Source organism: Lissotriton helveticus, chromosome 6 (genome assembly GCF_964261635.1).
Source record: "Lissotriton helveticus chromosome 6, aLisHel1.1, whole genome shotgun sequence".
Lineage (NCBI taxonomy): Eukaryota > Metazoa > Chordata > Amphibia > Caudata > Salamandridae > Lissotriton > Lissotriton helveticus.
The window spans coordinates 452,987,573-453,004,648 of NC_136067.1; the positions used below are offsets into that span (position 1 = coordinate 452,987,573).

General features: G+C 42.8%; 2 protein-coding genes across 7 annotated transcripts in view; one reads left to right on the top strand and one right to left on the bottom strand.

Annotated features, from left to right (window-relative positions):
- ERICH1 (glutamate rich 1) overlaps positions 1–17,076 on the bottom strand; it is a 303,582-nt gene that overhangs the window by 252,942 nt on the left and 33,564 nt on the right. The gene's annotated exons all lie outside the window — the stretch shown is intronic.
- Positions 12,655–17,076, top strand: part of LOC144762663 (uncharacterized) — a 192,607-nt gene continuing 188,185 nt past the window's right edge. The window contains exons 1-6 of one of the 5 annotated variants that reach the window (XR_013596123.1): positions 12,663–12,767; positions 13,018–13,111; positions 13,373–13,465; positions 13,834–13,896; positions 13,981–14,092; positions 14,501–15,032. Coding sequence is in view for 2 of the 5 variants with exons in the window: in XM_078647901.1 (XP_078504027.1) it covers positions 12,670–12,767; positions 13,018–13,111; positions 13,373–13,465; positions 14,501–14,689 (474 nt within the window). In the remaining 3 variants the exon portion in view is untranslated. Of the gene's footprint in view, positions 12,768–13,017; positions 13,112–13,372; positions 13,466–13,833; positions 13,897–13,980; positions 14,093–14,500; positions 15,038–17,076 lie in introns of those variants that run through there. The other 4 variants (XM_078647902.1, XR_013596124.1, XM_078647901.1 and 1 more) reach the window with 4 other exon arrangements.

The window sequence follows — 17,076 nt, forward strand, 5'->3', positions numbered from 1 at the left end:
GTTCTGAAACTGGGATGGTGCAATGAGCTAAAAAACGGTGTTGGATCTAGCCCTGATCTCTTGACTGGGTGAGAGTACTCTGCTTAATTCAGAGACTCTGTCCATCACCACCCCTTGTTGTAAATAATTTTGTCCACCCTAAGCGTGGAAGGGTATACTCAGACGTGAGTCCCTTGCTCATTGCACCATCAGGATTCAAGCAAGCCGGGCCGAAGACGGCTGAAATGCCAGAAACCGGTCCCCGGAAGCTTGTTTCCTTCCCAGTGTAAGAATTGGCTTTTGTAGTCTGGTCTGCCCTGTTCCCATGATGCACTGGGCCAGGGACAGACTAATTTGCATACAGCCAGGTTCTGAAACTGGGATGGTGCAATGAGCTAAAAAACGGTGTTGGATCTAGCCCTGATCTCTTGACTGGGTGAGAGTACTCTGCTTAATTCAGAGACTCTGTCCATCACCACCCCTTGTTGTAAATAATTTTGTCCACCCTAAGCGTGGAAGGGTATACTCAGACGTGAGTCCCTTGCTCATTGCACCATCAGGATTCAAGCAAGCCGGGCCGAAGACGGCTGAAATGCCAGAAACCGGTCCCCGTAAGCTTGTTTCCTTCCCAGTGTAAGAATTGGCTTTTGTAGTCTGGTCTGCCCTGTTCCCATGATGCACTGGGCCAGGGACAGACTAATTTGCATACAGCCAGGTTCTGAAACTGGGATGGTGCAATGAGCTAAAAAACGGTGTTGGATCTAGCCCTGATCTCTTGACTGGGTGAGAGTACTCTGCTTAATTCAGAGACTCTGTCCATCACCACCCCTTGTTGTAAATAATTTTGTCCACCCTAAGCGTGGAAGGGTATACTCAGACGTGAGTCCCTTGCTCATTGCACCATCAGGATTCAAGCAAGCCGGGCCGAAGACGGCTGAAATGCCAGAAACCGGTCCCCGGAAGCTTGTTTCCTTCCCAGTGTAAGAATTGGCTTTTGTAGTCTGGTCTGCCCTGTTCCCATGATGCACTGGGCCAGGGACAGACTAATTTGCATACAGCCAGGTTCTGAAACTGGGATGGTGCAATGAGCTAAAAAACGGTGTTGGATCTAGCCCTGATCTCTTGACTGGGTGAGAGTACTCTGCTTAATTCAGAGACTCTGTCTATCACCACCCCTTGTTGTAAATAATTTTGTCCACCCTAAGCGTGGAAGGGTATACTCAGACGTGAGTCCCTTGCTCATTGCACCATCAGGATTCAAGCAAGCCGGGCCGAAGACGGCTGAAATGCCAGAAACCGGTCCCCGGAAGCTTGTTTCCTTCCCAGTGTAAGAATTGGCTTTTGTAGTCTGGTCTGCCCTGTTCCCATGATGCACTGGGCCAGGGACAGACTAATTTGCATACAGCCAGGTTCTGAAACTGGGATGGTGCAATGAGCTAAAAAACGGTGTTGGATCTAGCCCTGATCTCTTGACTGGGTGAGAGTACTCTGCTTAATTCAGAGACTCTGTCCATCACCACCCCTTGTTGTAAATAATTTTGTCCACCCTAAGCGTGGAAGGGTATACTCAGACGTGAGTCCCTTGCTCATTGCAACATCAGGATTCAAGCAAGCCGGGCCGAAGACGGCTGAAATGCCAGAAACCGGTCCCCGGAAGCTTGTTTCCTTCCCAGTGTAAGAATTGGCTTTTGTAGTCTGGTCTGCCCTGTTCCCATGATGCACTGGGCCAGGGACAGACTAATTTGCATACAGCCAGGTTCTGAAACTGGGATGGTGCAATGAGCTAAAAAACGGTGTTGGATCTAGCCCTGATCTCTTGACTGGGTGAGAGTACTCTGCTTAATTCAGAGACTCTGTCCATCACCACCCCTTGTTGTAAATAATTTTGTCCACCCTAAGCGTGGAAGGGTATACTCAGACGTGAGTCCCTTGCTCATTGCACCATCAGGATTCAAGCAAGCCGGGCCGAAGACGGCTGAAATGCCAGAACCCGGTCCCCGGAAGCTTGTTTCCTTCCCAGTGTAAGAATTGGCTTTTGTAGTCTGGTCTGCCCTGTTCCCATGATGCACTGGGCCAGGGACAGACTAATTTGCATACAGCCAGGTTCTGAAACTGGGATGGTGCAATGAGCTAAAAAACGGTGTTGGATCTAGCCCTGATCTCTTGACTGGGTGAGAGTACTCTGCTTAATTCAGAGACTCTGTCCATCACCACCCCTTGTTGTAAATAACCATGTGATTCCTGGCAATCCTGACAAGGAGCTGAGAACTGTGTGCCACTGCCTGTGGAAAATACTGCCATCTAGCTCCACAAGTCGGTAAATCATTATGAATATCTGTACCAAACCAAAACTCGATTTATGTCCAAACATATATTGAGTTTTTTTTTTTAACAATATTTTTATTGACTTTTGAAAAAATTAATACAGAGGACAACCTGAGTTCCCATAAGTAAATAACAGCTATAGGAGGTGAAGGATCTTTGTAGAGTAGTTGCGGTACATTATCCTAGAGATTAAACCAGAGGTCTTCAAACTTTTTTGCTCTAAGCCCCCCCCCCAAATAAAACATTTTGACGCCAGGGCCCCCCTCCAAACCTTTATGACAAGGATTGGGGGAGGGGCAGGGCTGAGCACAGGGGCAGGGCTTATGAGATCATTTCTGGGAGATGTTTTCTATGCCATATATTCCACAATAAATATAAGACTTACAAAATAGCAAATTCATTAAGCAAACACATGAATAAACCAACTAAAAGCTCTGCTCCCCATAATTGGGTTTCTGTGAGCCTATCACACTCCTCAGATCCAAGGCAACTGTACCTGCTGTAGTAATGATAACCATGTCCCTGAGAAGCAAGACATATCATCCAATTACATTACACAAGGTGAGATTTTGACAGACTTAGAAAAATTAAGTGATTCACCAAGAATCACAGGATGTTGAACAAAAGCTGGGAATTGAACCTAGTTCCCCTGTTCCAAATTCAGCATCTCTCATAATAAGGTCATATTTCCACCCCAGAAAAACATGACCTCCCATGTGTTACCCCCCTTTTTGCGGCAAAGGTCCCTGTGGTCCTAATGCTAGCATGGAAAATTAGCCCACATGCCCTTTTTTATTTAAGATATGCCCTGTATTATGTAATACAGTGGGTCCCTTAGACCAGTGGACCCTGGGGCTGCTGCACCTACTTCACCAGTCATCAGTACTGCCTCGCCAAGTGGGACGTCTCCTCTGCCCTTCGTTAAAAACATGAGCTCCCATTTTGTCCCACCCCAGTCGCTGTCTTCTCTCTGATGCCCCCAGAAAGGTGTCTCCTCTGCTACAATTTGCCCACCCTTAGATCATTACTCAGAGGCCCAAAGCAACACTGCCAAAGCAAGTGGCCACTGGACCCTACTGTAATAGTAATCTAATTGTAAGAATAGTAAAACAGACATGGGGTTTAACTGGCCCTTTATATCATAGGGCCCAGGTGCCACAGCATAGGCTATACTAAGCAGACCTACAAATCTCCATTATATAAAAAAGTATATATATATCCCAACAGTTATGGTATCAAAAAATACCTGCATCATACATCAGGGCATGGAAAATGCATCAACTTGATTATAATGAGAACACCGAAATCCCCATAGCACTATTAGATCACACGATCTCAACATAAACACAGAAGAAGCAGCGTACTGGCTCTCCTAGTAGTTATATGGCCATTGAGTATCCCCACGCAGGCAAAGAGGCACCAGAGCTTCAATTATTAGTAATATGAGAATTTAGTAGTTCAGCACGAGGATAGCTTTGGCATGGAATTTGGGGCTGTTTCATCGTGGCCTCAAAGAGACAGGGAACTTGTTGTTAATTTCTCCCACTCTGCGAGGAGCGTAGTGCAACAATATTTGGAACGCTTGGGTCCAATTCCAACAACGGAGACAATACGGTACAAAGGAGGGACTAACAAGCATATGTACGAATCAGAAGCCAGCAATTATAAAGAGCAATGACATAAGCCACTCTCCGCCAATATCGAATGCCCCATAAACCGTCAGTGATCGGCGTTCGAATCAAACAGAACATCAACCAAATTGTTTTTTTGTACAGCAGGAATACTAAATTTACATATTGGAAGGTGATGTCATATGTGATAATGAAGAACAAGGTGGCTCTGCAAAGCAAAATATTTGCCTAGGATGACGTAATGAGACCAGTTTACACGTGAAGTACATTACAGTTAGGTAGAGTGGAGTATTCAAGTTACTAGACCTGCAGGTCTAGTAACATTTTTAAGATTTTTCAAGGCCTGACATTTCTGAAGGATAAACATCCGGTGAGAGTCCAAGGTCTGGTTTGCGTGGATCCCCCAATGTTTTCTTACCCAGAATACCCTGCAAAGATGCAACATTGAGTAAAACCACTATATTTCCCATGCCTATCTGTGGCGTAAACTTCGGGAATGTGCAGGGATCTAGAAAACTCCTGCCACACAGCATTCCCCCACTTGTCCTGATAAAAACACTACCTCACTTGTATGCCTGGGCCTAGTGCACACGCCCAGAATGGATCATAACAGTAGTCCTCATGCTGAGATTACCATTGACGCTTGTGTGATCCATTATATATATATATATATATATATATATATATATATATATATATATATATATATATATATATTTATATATATATATATATATATATATATAGATAGAGAGAGATAGAATAGATATATATCAAAACTATGCTATACAAATACAGGAATATTACAGATTGACCAAATCTCCTAAAGAAATACAGTAGCTCTAGAATCATACAAACCAATAATTTAGTTAAAGCTACGCAAAATAGAATCTGTTCGCTAGAGACCTCTCTATTACAATTCCCATCCCTCATTAATACTATACTGTAATGCACCGTCAATTATTGGAGACAAGTCATAGAGAGACAGAAACAGGATTTGAGGCTGAATAATCACCAATGAAAAGGAGCATACAATTATATGATCAAATTAGCTTAATTCAAAGCATTAGGACAAATTCCATGTAATACTAAAACAACAAATCACATCCAATAATATTACTCAGGAGTCTTGCAGGTGAATTTCAAATCCTCTTTATTGAAGTTTTTTTCAATTTGCACAACAGCCCAGCCAACGTGTTGGTTAGGTCCATGAGGACTTCGTCAGGGTTGGGGTTTCCTTCAGTTCCCAAGTACGATAGCAAATGTCCAACCAAGGTTCCAGTTAATATGTAGAGTGGTAAAGTACCCTCTTATTCACTCTCACTCATTTGTATTGCGAATCATGAGCAAACGGCCTGAGGATGGTTAGATTTTTATTCTTAAGTTAAGAAGAGTAAACACATTTATATCAGGCATTTGAATTTAGGAGTGCAGAATTATCAAATGGATCTCCTTCGGGCCATCAATTACCAAAGTTCAAGAGGAAGTTCAAGAGACAGAGTCCAGGAAAGGATGTAAACTATATCAGCTCAAAGTTTCTCTCCGATTGGGGAAGAAATCTGGGAAATATCGCACACAGCGTATGCGTCAGCCTAAGGAAAGCCAGTAGAGTCCATAAGGAACGAAAGCTGTCTCTCCATCAGCAAAGAAGCAAGATCTTCTGTGAAAGAGTGGAATGTGTGTCCTTTCCGTCACTCCAATGTATAATATAATTTATCAAGTTTTGAGGTGACACCTACTGGGTCACCTTATCTGCTCACATCACTCAGTCCATTAGTCAGTTTGTATAGGGTGATTGTCATGCTGCATAAAGAAAACACATTTCATGGTAAAAAAGTGGTAATCACCACCAGGGGCGGCTCCTCCATGTGGTCGGAGGAGCAAAAGGGTTTGGTTGGGGGTGGGTGGTCCTGCAACAGGGCAGGGGAGGAGTGGCTAGCCCAATGTTGCAGGCCCTGACAGTTTGGGCCGACCAAACCAGTCATGCGCACTATGCCATTTTCTCCATGTAGGCTGCATGGAGAAAACAGCCTCCATTTAGACGCCTGTGCGGTCGGCGTCCCAGCCAATTACAATGCTACCATTGCAGTGTTGCGATTGGCTTAGTGGTGGGGGAAGGAGGCTGCCTGCTTCCTGGGGCTGCGAGGAGCAGTGACGACGCGGTACCGGATCAGGTGGCTATGGTAAGTTATTATTTTTTTAAATATAATTAAAACTAAACCTCACTCCTCTCCCCCCGGGCTCGATCCCACCCGCGAGTCATGCCGGCCGCGACTGATCACCAGGTAAGCTGTCAAACCATTCCTAACGTAAAGTTGTGAACAACTGTCCTTTAGCAAAGGCACATGAGTGAGTTGAAGAGGACAGTTTCTTACAGCAGATAGTCTCAAAGTAGCAAAATAGTTGCGAACAGTCTTTGTATGTGCAAGGAACCCTTACTATGAAAATCTGTTGCATTTAACACTGTAAGTTATGACGCCTTGCCATGAGAACAGAATCAAGCTAAGAAAAGAGAGTGCTGTCCTAAATTGAATTTTAGTTCACAAAATACACAATATAAATGAATGGAAATGTATTACATTCTAGAGTTTTTAAGACCTTATATCCTTTTTAGGTTTCGCCCTGGCCGTTGCAACTGCGTAGCAGTTGCTCCGCCCAGGGCGAAATCTTATGTCCTAGATATGGGGCTTTGGTCCCGCCTCTGTCTCCCATTGGCTAGCTCCATAAATGGAGGCTAGCCATTGGGAGACAGAGGCTGTCAATCACGCTTTCCCCGTGAAAACGCGATTCAGGGGCGTTTCCGTGTCTTTTTTTAAGTCCCGCCCCTTTTTTCGTCATGCCGCATGTTCCCGCCCCCCCCCCCCTCCCGCTGTCCGTGTCTCCGTTGATGTTTTATGTTTGAGCAGCTCGTTTAATGCACTTCGATCACTGGGTAAGAGGGATAAACAAGGAATAAAATCTCGGAGGAATAGATTATACTCTTTGGCTTGCATTAAAGCAGAGGGGGTTTTAGGAGGGAGGCACCTAAAATAAAAGTGTTAGCCTTTAAAAAGTCGGGACTCTGCCGTCAAATCGGAGCTATTAGCATGCACTCACTCCAAGAGCTGGTTTTCAACCAAGAGCACTTTGCATTCTGGGGTGTGTAGTTTTGTGTTCGCTGTGTTGTGCGGGGGTCAGATAGGCTTCGCTAACTTGCTACTCAGTGTTTACCCTAATACAAGCTATATTAAGGTATCCCAAGTGATCTTTGGCTGCTCGGCTTCAACACAGCAACACGAATCTGATGTGAAAAGGTGAAACAAACTGCGACAGTAAGCATTTTGTTGCTGAAATTTAACACGCTTCATGCAAAATGATGGCATTGTTTACCCCTTTTAATAACTCTTCGCTTTCCACGTGTCCAAAAGAAAGGGAGCACAGGTGAACTTAACAAATTCAATTAATTACGAGTCGGGAGCGTTGGCGGGAAGGTGGGGTTTAAAAGCGCATTTTTAGGGAACCGAACGGCCTAGACTGCAGACGTGGAGTTGTTTGCGCGTTGAAACGTGAACTAAAACGGTAACGTGATTTGATTGCTCTCGTCTTTTTTTAAATAGCCTAAGACATGAATTAATTGCACAGCATATAAGTATGTCTTCTAACAACAGATGTGTCTTCCGACGCTTCAGTAAACATCTAGCAGTTTGTTTTATGAGGTGCGCCATAGGTCTGCGTAGAAGAGGGACATTTACTTTTATAAGCGCTTCTGCAGACTGTATTTTACGTTGTTCGACGTTAGTACGAGTCCGTGAAATGCTTACTAACTCGTTACTGCGATGGTACATTCACCTTATAAGTTTTTTTTGGTTGTGCTTAATTGGCCTAGTATCCAAGTCCTGTTTAATCCGGTTAGCCAGCAGGTTTTGCTTTGTGTCCCTCTGGTTGGTATTTTATTGAGCTGCACGGAGGATTATTTAACTCCTATCTCACTCACGTGAGCAGCTAAAATGCGTTAGATTTGATTAGCATCCCCTGGCGCGAGGGCTTCCCTCGCCAATCTAATTGCTGTCTGCTGAGCTCGTCCGTAGGGTACAATAGTTCTCACATTTGCGAGAGATTAAGCTATTGGCAATGTAAATGACAATGCCATTTATTTATCTGTTTTCAAAACCAACACATAAATACAAATTTTGTCATTTACAATGCCAATAGCTCTAACTTCTCCAAAGGCGAAACCGTTGCATTGTTCTTCAAGTTGTGACACTTATAAAGCATTTTATTTTCATTGAAATTAACACATGTAACTATGACACATTACTACATTCACAAAGTACCAACATATAACATAATTTCAAAATAAAGAATATTTATGTTGGATCTTGTAATTCTCGTTAGTGCATTTATGAAGATCATTCTCTGATAATGTCAGTGAATTCTGAATTAGTAAAAACATGCAGCTCCATTTCTCTTCTTCTCTAAAGGTGCACACTTTAACATGAGTAATGATAGAGTTGAAAACAAAACTCTCCAGTAAACGTTCACAATGTTATCTAACTTACATTTAGTTTTGTTACTTCTTCACGTACATCATTATTTAAATGAGCATGGTTAAAGAAACCTCTAACACATTCACATTTCTATTCCACATTAAAAGAATACAACATTGTAATTTAGTAAAACATGAACCTATGTAATGCAAACGAGCATTTGCGTCTATTCTATACTCTTCTACATGCTTTTATGATGCAGTGACTAAGGGGCTCATTAGGATCGCGGACGGACTTGAGTCCGTCCGCGACCCCAGAGTAGGAGGGAACGTCCGCATGGGCAGCGGCGTTCCCTCCGTGAAGATTAGGATGTGACCGCCAGGGTGGCGGTCACATCCTCTATCTTTAACATTGCGGCGGGTGCAGCTTCAAGCTGCACCCGCCGCAATGTTAAAAATGCATACATTGCATTTGTATGCAGAAAGCGGCAGGCACCGTGCGGTGCCTGCTGATTTCTGCATACAAATGCAGGGGGGTACCATGGGTACCCCCCATGTGCACCCCCCACCCCCCCTTCACCCACCCAAAGTCAAATTCCGTATGCTTTTCAACGGCGGAAAAGCCGGCGTGGAAAAGCATCTCTTTTACACTATCCTAATATGGCTGGCGGTGTCTGATAGACACCGCCAGCCATGTTACAGCTTTTCCGCCGCGGTTGTAAGTCAACCGCGGCGGAAAAGCGGCCGACTGAAACCAGGACCCACCAGCCATCCTAATGTGGCGGTGGGTCTTTGGTGGGTCCGCTGAGGATTTTCCGCATCCTCCGGGCCGGCGGTGGCTTCCGCCGGCCCGGCGGATGCGGAAAATCCTCCATCCTAATGAGCCCCTAAGTCTTTTTATGATCCATTTCTCATGACCAGCCAGCGTATAGTGAGTACAAACTGTGCACGTTTGTCATTTTTCTCTCAAAGGTGTCAAAATCGGTTTTACATGTCAGCTAGGGATTCAGCTGTTTATCTGCTTCATCAAATGTAAGGAAAATGTGTTCAACATTTCACCTTTGCAGAGTATTCTTGGTAAGAAACCACTGGGGGATCCACACATGCGAAACCTCCCTGGATGTCTACCTTTCAGACATGTCTGGGTTTGATAGGTTTTCCTACATGGTTGTCGACCCCAGAACTCATTAGCACACCTACCGCAGTTATGAAGCAAAAAACACAGAACCTCAGTAGGGACCTATATTGCTTTAACATAGAATAAATCTAAACCATTTTTATAACACGATGCCAAGGAGGAAACACGATACTTCAAAGTATTATCAAAACATTTTTCTTTTTTTCTTTTTTTAGGTAAGTGTATTTAGAAATATTTGCACAACTATGCATATCATTTCATCATATTAAACAAAAAGTTCATGATTATTACACAATTATTTTCGAAAAAGCAGTAAAACATATGAACAAGTGTGCCCTCTAATTGTTTATGATCCTAACATTCATACAAACATACTCACATACCAATCATACCATTTCTTTTCTCATAAAACATACCTATCAACATAAATGCAAGGACTAAATCTCACAAAACATAAAACACAAAAATGACAACCCAAAGGTGTACTTGGTGGAATACAATGAGAGCCTAGATGGAAAATTCTGCTGATTAACTGTTGGTTTGGATGGAATTAACCAATTTTGTCCATACAATGGATGTTAGGCCGGTGGATGTTGGGCCGACGTACGTTTCGGTGAAAGTCACCTTCCTCAGGGCCAAAGACAACGAACACAAAAATATATATACAACATATATTCTCTGCACATTTGTAGAAAATACCGAGGGCATAGCACAGTTTTCTGAAAATAGAAGAGAGAAACATTTAAAAATGTAATCTTTCTTTGTATTCCTTCATTGTCTAATATTGCAACTCCATGGCATCTACTATATACATAATTTTACATCATTTATAGGGTTGATATCTGCTCATATGAAGCAACAAAACAAACTTGTCAGTATTAAATCTAAATAAAGTGAAGCTATGCAATCAGGAAAAAGAGAAAGAGAGGAAATAGTAAAGTTCACCCAAAGTGCAAGAAAGGGTTTTGTTAGTGATGTTCTATGTCTGTTAAGTAGTAGCAGTGATGATGGTACCTGTTGGATAGATGATAAAGGGCAGAGTCTGATAGTATATTTTAAGCATAGGCTAAGGAAAAATATATAAGGCTGTCTATGAATCTAAATTGTTATTTAGAACACGCCATATTACCTTAGTTGCGTGGTGGTTATTTCAAAGGTGAAGATCCATAGGGTGATAATAACTGGAGATCCTTATAATTATATATGGCGGAAAACCTCTGTTTGTTGTGCAGGCTTTCTGTCTAGGATAAGGTAAAGATCTAATGAATAAATGCATGTTTGCGGCCAGAGAAGCGATATTAAAGTAGGTGATGGAGAGAGTTACCTGATCGCTAGTACTTTATTGTGTCCAAGACTTTAGATGGATAACATCAGCCCGCCTATGTATCTATGATTAAAGTAACCAGATATGAAATGCCTGTTTAAGAAGATCTTAAACATTAGGCATTCAAAGGTGACATATATAAAGGTGCTTGGTTGGTAAAGAGCTGTGCGGAGGCATTCTAATTCTTGGGGGAATTTATTACTAAGTTTTATGACATAAAAATGTATTACGAGCAATTGCACACCTTGTGCTTGAAAGTAATACGATAATGCCAATGAGGCAAAATATATAAAACATGCAGGGGACTTCTCTTTGCTGTTACACGCTATGAATAGTTCACCTAAAAGTGAAGCTGCAAAGTAATTGCAACATCTAAGACCGGTTTTCTATTGGTCAAACGTAAACAAAGCAAGGCGAGGATATCGTCTTACCTGAGTATAAAAGGACTCCATCCCGTTTGGGGAATTTCTGAGAATAAAAAGAAATTGTACATCTACTAAAGACTTTATGGAACATGCCAACAAATTAACAGAACGCCTACTGGCAAGAGGATACCCTAAACGCCTTATACAAAACTCCATGAAGAGAGCGAAATATTATAACAGAGATGTGTTGTTAAATCCAACACCAAAACCCCAGGAACAGAAACTTGTATGTGTACTAAACCATTCCACCGTCCACAACAAAATAAGGAAGGTGATCTACAACAATTGGAAAATCCTAAATATCAATGACCAGGAAGGCAAACTATGTAAACCAACTCTAGCGTTTAGGAGAAACCAGAACCTTCGAGATAAACTGGTACACAGCAGGTGGAAAAACAACGACAATAATAAACAGAAAACCATTGATGGGAATCCCCTACCAAAAGGCAACCACAAATGTGGAAATTGCCATGCATGTGATCAGATAATCCCAGGTGAGAAATGGACATATGGCCAGAAACAAGGACATTTAAAAGAAATGACCAACTGCAGAACTACAAATGTCATATACCTTATCAAGTGCCCGTGTGATATCGGGTACATAGGTGAGACATCCAGAGAATTCCGCACCAGATTCTCTGAACACAAGTCAGCAATTAGAACTCAAAAGATAAATGCCCCCATGGTACCTCATTTCCTCCAATACGGTCATACGGAGAAAGACATGCGATGGCAGATCATGGAGCATGTCCATGTACCACCAGGTAAAGACTCATCAAATTTCCGTAAAAAACGTGAAACATTTTGGATTCACTATCTGGACACAGTCCGCTTCGGACACAATGAGGAAATTTCCTGGATAGTAACACATACATGCCAACAGACCCGATTCAGGCGGGAGACTACCGATTTTAAAAGCCAAAAATGGCTTTATTTTGGCTGTCTCCCGACTGAAATTGTATTTGCTACAACAGAAGTCAATGGGGAATTTTCATTCTCCCGATTTTTTCTTTTAAATCTCCCACTTCCTGGTCCTTAAATGTTGGCATGTATGGTAACATTATGATGATATCACGGTACTCTCGATCTAAAACTGATCAATAAACTACCCAATGTGCTACATGCAAGACCATATATGTAAAATATAACTATAAATATTCACAATTTTTTCTTCCTCTGGTAATTCATATAAATTTCATAACAACAACCCTCCTTATGCACCTCGTTTCTATTTTATCTGCTATTAAACAACTATTAGCGATATCCATTCTAATATGGCTGCCACAGTATTAGTCCATCATTTGTATCTAGTTCTCGCCGAGCTGTGGCCCGAACTCAGTTCCATCTCCTTGTTCATAGCTATTCACCGGATCGCTATTTAGATGGCAGTACTTAAACTCTCCAGCGAAGGCCGTAAATCTTTCACATTGGGCGTAGTCCCAGGAACCCCCGGTCGCGGTATCAGCCAACGAATATTCAGGTAAGACCATACCCTTGCTATGCCCCGCTCGCGTTTTTGCCTAACTACAACAGTTAGCGGCTACAAACTTTTCATAGCCTCATCTTAAGTTGTATTTTATGTAGCGTTATTTTTATAGCACGATACAGAGTAATCCGCAGTGCTAATATGTGTCACAATTTTTCTAGCTGTTCACTTACATTTAGTCCTTGCTATGTTCAGTTATAATTATAGCTGTCCGCCTCATCAAAAATCCTTTTCATTTTCTAAGGCTGCATGCAAAACCTTCCAAAACGCGCGAAAATAACTTTTTGACGCGCAGTCTCAGGAATCCCTGGTTACGGTACCAGCCCTTTAACACTCAGGTAAGACGATATCCTTGCCCTGCTCTGTGTAGGTTTGACCAATAGAAAACCGGTATTAGAGGTTGCGACCACTTTGCGGCTTCACCTTTAGGTGAACTATTTAAAGCGTGTAACAGCAAAGAGAAGTCCCCTGCATGTTATATATAATTTGCCTCACTGGCATTATCGTATTATTCTCAAGCACAAGTGGTGCAATTGCTCGTAATAAATTATATTTAACATAGCTGTCCACTTTATCAGAAATCCTTTTTATTTTTTAAGGCTGCATGCAAACCTTCCAAAACGCACGAAAATAACTTTTTGACGCGCAGTCTCAGGAATTGCCGGTTGAGGTACCAGTCCTTTAATACTCAGGTAAGACGATATCCTCGCCTTGCTTTGTTTACGTTTGACCAATAGAAAACCGGTCTTAGATGTTGCAATTACTTTGCAGCTTCACTTTTAGGTGAACTATTCATAGCGTGTAACAGCAAAGAGAAGTCCCCTGCATGTTTTATATATTTTGCCTCATTGGCATTATCGTATTACTTTCAAGCACAAGGTGTGCAATTGCTCGTAATACATTTTTATGTCATAAAACTTAGTAATAAATTCCCCCAAGAATTAGAATGCCTCCGCACAGCTCTTTACCAACCAAGCACCTTTATATATGTCACCTTTGAATGCCTAATGTTTAAGATCTTCTTAAACAGGCATTTCATATCTGGTTACTTTAATCATAGATACATAGGCGGGCTCATGTTATCCATCTAAAGTCTTGGACACAATAAAGTACTAGCGATCAGGTAACTCTCTTCATCACCTACTTTAATATCGCTTCTCTGGCCGCAAACATGCATTTATTCATTAGATCTTTCACCTTATCCTAGACAGAAAGCCTGCACAACAAACAGAGGTTTTCCGCCATATATAATTATAAGGATCTCCAGTTATTATCACCCTATGGATCTTCACCTTTGAAATAACCACCACGCAACTAAGGTAATATGGCGTGTTCTAAATAACAATTTAGATTCATAGACAGCCTTATATATTTTTCCTTAGCCTATGCTTAAAATATATTATCAGACTCTGCCCTTTATCATCTATCCAACAGGTACCATCATCACTGCTACTACTTAACAGACCTAGAACATCACTAACAAAACCCTTTCTTGCACTTTGGGTGAACTTTACTATTTCCTCTCTCTCTTTTTCCTGATTGCATAGCTTCACTTTATTTAGATTTAATACTGACAAGTTTGTTTTGTTGCTTCATATGAGCAGATATCAACCCTATAAATGATGTAAAATTATGTATATAGTAGATGCCATGGAGTTGCAATATTAGACAATGAAGGAATACAAAGAAAGATTACATTTTTAAATGTTTCTCTCTTCTATTTTCAGAAAACTGTGCTATGCCCTCGCTATTTTAAAAATGTGCAGAGAATATATGTTGTATATATATTTTTGTGTTCGTTGTCTTTGGCCCTGAGGAAGGTGACTTTCACCGAAACGTACGTCGGCCCAACATCCACCGGCCTAACATCCATTGTATGGACAAAATTGGTTAATTCCATCCAAACCAACAGTTAATCAGCAGAATTTTCCATCTAGGCTCTCATTGTATTCCACCAAGTACACCTTTGGGTTGTCATTTTTGTGTTTTATGTTTTGTGAGATTTAGTCCTTGCATTTATGTTGATAGGTATGTTTTATGAGAAAAGAAATGGTATGATTGGTATGTGAGTATGTTTGTATGAATGTTAGGATCATAAACAATTAGAGGGCACACTTGTTCATATGTTTTACTGCTTTTTCGAAAATAATTGTGTAATAATCATGAACTTTTTGTTTAATATGATGAAATGATATGCATAGTTGTGCAAATATTTCTAAATACACTTACCTAAAAAAATAAAAAAATAAAAATAAAAATGTTTTGATAATACTTTGAAGAATCGTGTTTCCTCCTTGGCATCGTGTTATAAAAATGGTTTAGATTTATTCTATGTTAAAGCAATATAGGTCCCTACTGAGGTTCTGTGTTTTTTGCTTCATTTGGTCTCCCCCCTCTGGACCTCAAACTAACTGGGAGAACTCTCTCTTTTCTGTGCACCTACCGCAGTTATCACATTATTGCCACAATAATTTATGGGCCATTAACTGCCGTGGGTACTTGGCCCACCCACACAAGTGCGGTACCATTTTTAATCGGGAGACCTGAGGGAATATTGGGTGGTAGGAAACTTGTACAAGCCCAGCGATCCCACAACTTTCCCACACATAAATGTATGGAAATTTGACTGGTAAACTAGATTTGAGGTTTGCAGGGGATTCTGGGTAAGAAAACATTGGGGGTTCCACGCAAGCCACACATCCTGGGACTACCCTCGCTGTCTAGTTTTCCGCAATGTGTGAATTTGGTCTGATTCCATAGATGGAAGCCGAGCCCGAGACAAAAAACTCAAGTGTTCCCCTTGAAAAACCAGGTTGTTTTATAATAGACAATTTTGGTGGCTCTACAATACGTTTTAATCCCTTTCCTGTTGTGGGCACTTAGCCCACCCGTACAAGTGAGGCACCAGTTTTTTCAGAAGACTTGGGGGGAGGGGGGATGCTGAGTGTTAGAAAATACCATGCAGATCCCAGGACTTTTCCTCACAGAAACACAAGGAAAATGCGTTTTTCTAAGCAAAGTTTGAGAATTGCACTGAATTCTGGGTAAAATAGCCTGGTGAGAGCCATGCAAGTCACCCCATCCTGAATTTCCTTAGGTGTCTAGTTTTTTAAAATATACAGGTTTGCTAGGTGTCCCTAGGTGCTGGTTGAGCTAGGGTCCAAAATCCACAGTTCGGCAAATCACAAAAAAGAGTTTGTTTTCAGTGGAAAAATGTGATGTATCTATGTTGCGTTTTGGGCTGTTTTCTGTCACAGTCACTAGGCCTACCCAAAAAGTGTGGTACCATTTTTAGCACAAGACTTGGAGGAATGCTGGGGGCGCTAGGTGGCGCACTTGCAAATGGCCGGATGTGAGTGAGGCTCCTGCCGCCCGTCGACAATAATCCTATAAATATCCTTTCTATTGGCATCATTGGTGACATACAGGGCGTCCGATCGACAGAGCTGCCTTACCTGTAGCTGCACAGCGAATATCAGGGCTAGTGATTGCCTCCTGCCTTCGCGAGACGCTGGTGAAGTTGGCCTCGGTGACCCAGCGTACTGTGGAAGACTGAGCGCCGGCCTCTGCGATTACTCCAGCCCGGGGCTGTAGGCGGAACTTCTGGGCCGCACGGGCAGAAATCCTCGGGGGTGGCGAAAGAGAGCCTCGGACTCCCCCCTGTGACATCATCACCGATAGCGGGGCTCTCTGGCAGGGACGGAGACGTGGAGGAAAGAACCTACATTGCAGCAGTGAGTTCCCGGGCCAGACAAGGCTGGTGTGAATTATAGGCCCTGACTTCTGCAGCGTATGGAGGCCCTTGAGATACTGCACTGCCACTCTGGAGATTACCGAGAATTTAAGCCCCCCCACTGCGCCATACACTCTACTGGCGGGCGAACTCCAAGCCGCACTGGGGGTCGGTGCTGCGCTGCCCGTGGCCTCGCTGATTGGCTGCGGCTGCTGTGGTTGAAGCCTGAGGCATTCCGTGCCGGCGCGGGGATAAGACTTAATCCAGGGCGTTCGCAGCTCCTTTTATTAACGGTGCTCGCGGTGGCGAGAACCGCGATGACCACAGCGGAGGCGGCCCCATACGACTGGTGACACCGGGCCACACTCCGACAGCAACACAGTGCCATTGGGAACAAGGGAGCCCCGGGGGGCCGGCATCCGCATAGGAAGACTTGCAATTTGTATGTGTGGGCATAGGACGGCCGGGACCCTATCGATCCTTTTAAGAGGCCCTGCGCTGCTGAGGGGATTACACCAAGCTACTAGAGCCGAGGAGACAGAGCCCAGAGGCGGAGAGTCTAATTGAGGC